Raw genomic sequence first — 4,599 nt, 5'->3', positions numbered from 1 at the left:
TTTTTTTCTTTTTTTGCTGCTTAAAGAAAATGCCATTACAAGTACTGAAGTACTGAAGCTAAACCCCCAAAAATTCTGTTTCTCATTTACTAACAAGTAATGTTTTTAATAATACTGAATTGTGTGAAGTTACGCCTCCTGTAAAGACATGTGAACACATGTCCAAGTAGAAGAATATAAAMAAAACTTTAAGTAGGTCCTCTGAACGAGTTCTTCTTTGTTTAAAAAAAAAACATTTAGTCTCTTCTCCGTGAGACTTCTTCAGTCTGAGGAGTTAGAGGATTTTCACAGAGGACCATCAGCCTAATGAGGACAACCAGGGCACTAACCATCGATTGTTAGGCTGATGGTCCTCTTTTCCACATGAACAAACAGTTTTGATTGTCATTAGCCTGTTTGTCCACCATGTGGAGGCAGTATTTAGAACACTGAGCTCACCTGAAACTCCTCAGACTGAAGAGGATCTCTTGGAGGAGAGGAAACGTTTTGAACAAATAAGAACTCATCCAGAGGACCTATTTAACTGTTTTTAGATGTGTGAACACATGTTCCAGCTGAAGGCATGTGWWATGAAACAAATKACCTTGGTAACAGGGCAGAGCGTGGTCATGCAGACATATGTCAAATGAAGACTAGACTGTCTCRTCTCACAACTGTTTTATGCAGCCTWCATGGATGGSCCCTGAGTTGAAACAGTSTGTTACTGAGTTCTGTCTCTGCTGTAGGAACCAGGTTCTGCCACACGCTTCAYATGATGGACGAGCGTGGAGACAGCGTGTCCGTCACCAAACGCTGCGCCGCGCTGGACAGCTGCCGCCTCGCCGGCTGCGTCAACCTCACTCACAACGGCTTCCAGGTAAACACGCCGAGCTGTGGGTTCGGATCTGTTCCGGGTTCCGAGTTTTTCTGGTCCGAGTCCCGTCGGCGGAGTGTCCTCACATGCGGATCTCATCCCGCAGGTCTGCACCTCCTGCTGTGAGGGGAACATCTGCAACGTCCTGGTGCCGAGAAACGACAGCAGCGCCGTTTTCTCCACCTCCGCTCTGGTCGGCTCAGGGAGGAAGCTTCAGGCTGCTGCACCGCTCATCATCATCATCATCATCACCTCCACAGCTGGACGAGACTGAGAAGTCTAATGATAAAAACCTRCTCCGTTTAAATTCTGTTCATTCGTTTGATTTTTCACTAATTTATTTATAAGTATTAATAAAAGCATGATGTCAGATTTGTGAAATAAATCAGGACCTTGTGTTGTGTAACTCAAGTCTGACTGCCCACAAACATCGTGACCTCAGGGTTTGATGATGTCATCATTATCCAGGTCAGAAAATCAGCTGTCTGTGACTATCTAAAAGCCTCGGAGCAGATCCAGGTCCTCCAGAAATAAGAGTCCAGACACAAGAGCTGTKGGTCAAAGTAAAAAGATAAGAGGCAGGAAGAGCTGCTTGTTTTTTAATGTTTAAAGAAATGTGGACCAGAACCAAGACTTGAAATCTGAGCTCAGACTGAGGTCCAACAGAACCGGTCTGAGGACAGACAGGTCAGAATCTCATCAGTTATTTTTAGTGGTGGGCACAGTTCCCCCAAAGCACTAAYAGGGGAACTAATTTCCTGATTAGTGCTTTAGGGCTTTTGCTAATTTTAAAATTTATTAGTGGATTAGCACCTGCTAAATTTATGGGCTAAATTTAGAAGCACTAACTGAGGTCTATAAATGTTATTGATCAACATTAATGTTAACAGCTGAGGGTGAAARCTGTCACACATTTTGTTCATATGTGTGTCACTGATCCACCAGGTGACAAYATATGAACCCAAACACAGCTGTGGGATGTCAATGATAAGTMTTCAGAGAGCAACATGACAACATGTGACTCATGTTGTYTGTTGRAGAATGTTCATGTGTTGACTGGRTTATTTTAGTGCTTTAGAATTARCTTTTGCTAAAACTTTTAGTGTGTTRGTGCTTCAGGGGACCTAAATATTTGAGTTAGTGTTTTAGGGCTACTGGAACTAATTTGTAGATTAGTGCTGCCCACCACTGGTTATTTTCCTGATCATCTGTCTTTTTCTCATATGTCTTTGTTTCGTTGCTAATCTGTCTTTGTCAGATTATTTACAGCCGTTTTTATTTACCAACAGATCGTAGAGAAAAATCAAGTCTGAACAAGAAAGTTTTTTAATGAAAAATACAAACTCTGGTAGGAGAACTATAACTAGTATCACATTAGTACTTTTACTTCACATGTACAACTATTATCAGTATAGTAACAGTGGCCCTACTAGTGGTATTGTTATATTATTACTAGTAAACCTTTTAGTAATTTTACTATTAATTATATTGCTACACTAGTAGTAGCATAATAACAGTACTTTACAAGTACTAATAATAATATTACTGCTATTACTAAAGTAGTATTGGYACAGTAGTAGTACTAATAGTAGTAGTGCTTCTAGTGAAATAATCAACAGTAATAGAAGTACAAATACTACTAGTAATAATAGTACTAGTATAGTAAAAGCAATAATAATACTAGCAATAGTACAGTAACACTGCTGTTAGTAATATTCATACTTTTTTCCTATTAATACTAGTGTAGTAACGGTACTATTAGTAATAGTCACAGTAGTACTATTGTACCAGTGGTTATTGAGCATCTACAATAAAAGTACTAATAGTTCTGCAAGTACTAGTATAGTAATTCAAATAGTGCTACTATATTATACTGGTAATGGTACTCGTACTTATAGTATCCTAGTAGTAGTATTACTCTTACTAAACTGGTACTGTTACTGTAGCAGTACTGTTATGATACTGATAACAGAACTAATACTACTCTAGTAACAATATTTTATACTCGTAATCAGTACAAATGCAGTTACAGTACTTTTAATAGTGATATCGTAGCAATAGGAGTACCGTTACTATACTAGCACTAATATTACTATATGTACCAATATAATACTGGTACAGATAACAGTACTATTCTAGAAATAGTACCATTACTAGAATAGTACTAGTTACTAGAATAATAGTACTAACAGTAGCAATAGTACTCATTCTACTACTAGTAATATTACTAAATGTAAATATTGGTACCATTACTATGAAAGTAGTGCTAGTATAGTACTTGTACTAGCTCTAGTATTAGTACTTTGTCCAGTTTTCTTGTCTCTCTGTGTCAAACTAAGAAACTCTGAGGCTGGACCGGGTCAGATCCAGCTGAAGAACTGATCTCAGTCCTGGGAGCCTGTGAACAGAACAGTTTGGTCTCACAGAAGCTGCAGCGTCTCAGTCTCTCTGTGTGGACACCAGACRCACACAAAACCAACAGTTTGTGCAACTTTGCTTTGACTGAAGGAGAACATGAAGGAGTGTCTGCAGCTCAAAACCAAARGATTTTATTGTAATCAAACATTACTTTTCTTAGACGTATTTCATCAAAACTGAAAATAAATATTTCACTTGATCCACGTCCAGTTAAAATGTCAGAGCTTTGAAAACAGACACCTCTCTTGTAAGCAGCTGAAATTACATAAATAAGACTTTATTCTTCCAAAAGCATTAATCTCTACAGATCATGAGCGCGTCAGTGTGGTTCTTCCTGGATCTAGTGCAGGGGCAAAGACAAAACAGATTCAGGTCTTTCAGAACACCGTGACGTGCTCGTGTTCTGATGAAACCTTTAAAAACCACCTCGACTGTGACTGGAGGCGTTCAGTCCACACTTCCTGTTCTAATCCTTCTTTTAAAATCTACTCGTCGTCTTCAAACACACGCGACAGTCCTTGTAGTCTGGTGACGGCGGCGCTGTCAGCCGGCGCGTTGGTGAAAACGGTCCCCACGAACAGCGACGTCCCCCTCAGGACGTGGCGGATGACAGTGCAGGACCCCGAGACCTCGATGTGGAAACCCAGGTCCGTCAGCGGCTCGTCGGGCTGCGGCGTGGACAGGCTCGTCGGAGGCGCGAAGAACTGCGTGGGGAAAGGTTCAGGTGTGTCAGAGGAGAGAAACAAGTACAGGTGCAGGTTAGAGGCCGGCGAGGACCGGGACTGTAAAAGTGTTGAAACGGGTCAGGAAAAGACTCACAGCTGCTCCTGTGGTGGGGTCGATGAAGTCAGCCCAGTACCCGGCGGTCCACAGAGCGAAACACAACTCTTTGGCTCCGCTCACAAACTGCCGGGAGATGAAATCAGTTAGAAACCCGCTTCATGTCAAGGCAGGTTAAACTCAACCATCCCAGGGCTCACTTTATGAAGTTGCTGGTTCTGGTCCTGGTCTTCCGGCCGACCCGTCCTCTGTGTGACCGTCACCACGGTGATGGAGGCGGTGGGCGCCAAGGGGAACAATTCCTCCAGTTCTGTTTGTTTTACAGGGTAAAGGTTGAGCTCAGAGTGGTTTTTTTAAAAAAAAGTGATCCATGATTAGTTGTAACATTAAACTTTATTTGACAAACGTATATTTTAACTGTAAAATAAAGACTGTAAAAATACTGTAGGATGTTTAGTTTTTATCATTTTTAAAAATATATTTTAACACGGACGGAGCCATTTTATTTGCACACAAAGCATTCTGGGTAAATTATTATGTCAACTAGG

The 4,599-nt window shown here is 40.9% G+C and overlaps 2 protein-coding genes across 2 annotated transcripts in view; one reads left to right on the top strand and one right to left on the bottom strand.

Moving 5' to 3' along the window:
- The window catches only part of lypd6 (LY6/PLAUR domain containing 6), a gene marked incomplete in the record, with an annotated part of 8,869 nt that extends 7,610 nt beyond the window's left edge, over nucleotides 1–1,259 (top strand). Inside the window, 2 exon segments of the mRNA XM_014010681.1 lie at nucleotides 726–856; nucleotides 960–1,259. Coding sequence (XP_013866135.1) covers nucleotides 726–856; nucleotides 960–1,127 — 299 coding nt within the window.
- A 2,121-nt stretch (nucleotides 1,260–3,380) lies between these two features.
- The window catches only part of mmadhca (metabolism of cobalamin associated Da), a 4,229-nt gene continuing 3,010 nt past the window's right edge, over nucleotides 3,381–4,599 (bottom strand). Inside the window, exons 6-8 of the mRNA XM_014010679.1 lie at nucleotides 4,252–4,361; nucleotides 4,091–4,177; nucleotides 3,381–3,975 (exon numbers count right to left, since the gene is read on the bottom strand). Of these exons, the coding sequence (XP_013866133.1) occupies nucleotides 3,757–3,975; nucleotides 4,091–4,177; nucleotides 4,252–4,361 (416 nt within the window). The 3' untranslated portion in view covers nucleotides 3,381–3,756. The remainder of the gene's footprint in view (nucleotides 3,976–4,090; nucleotides 4,178–4,251; nucleotides 4,362–4,599) is intronic.

Source organism: Austrofundulus limnaeus, unplaced genomic scaffold (assembly GCF_001266775.1).
Source record: "Austrofundulus limnaeus strain Quisiro unplaced genomic scaffold, Austrofundulus_limnaeus-1.0 Scaffold72, whole genome shotgun sequence".
Taxonomy (NCBI): domain Eukaryota; kingdom Metazoa; phylum Chordata; class Actinopteri; order Cyprinodontiformes; family Rivulidae; genus Austrofundulus; species Austrofundulus limnaeus.
Note: the sequence above shows the minus strand (reverse complement) of the source record. Positions and strands in the feature narration are given on the sequence as shown.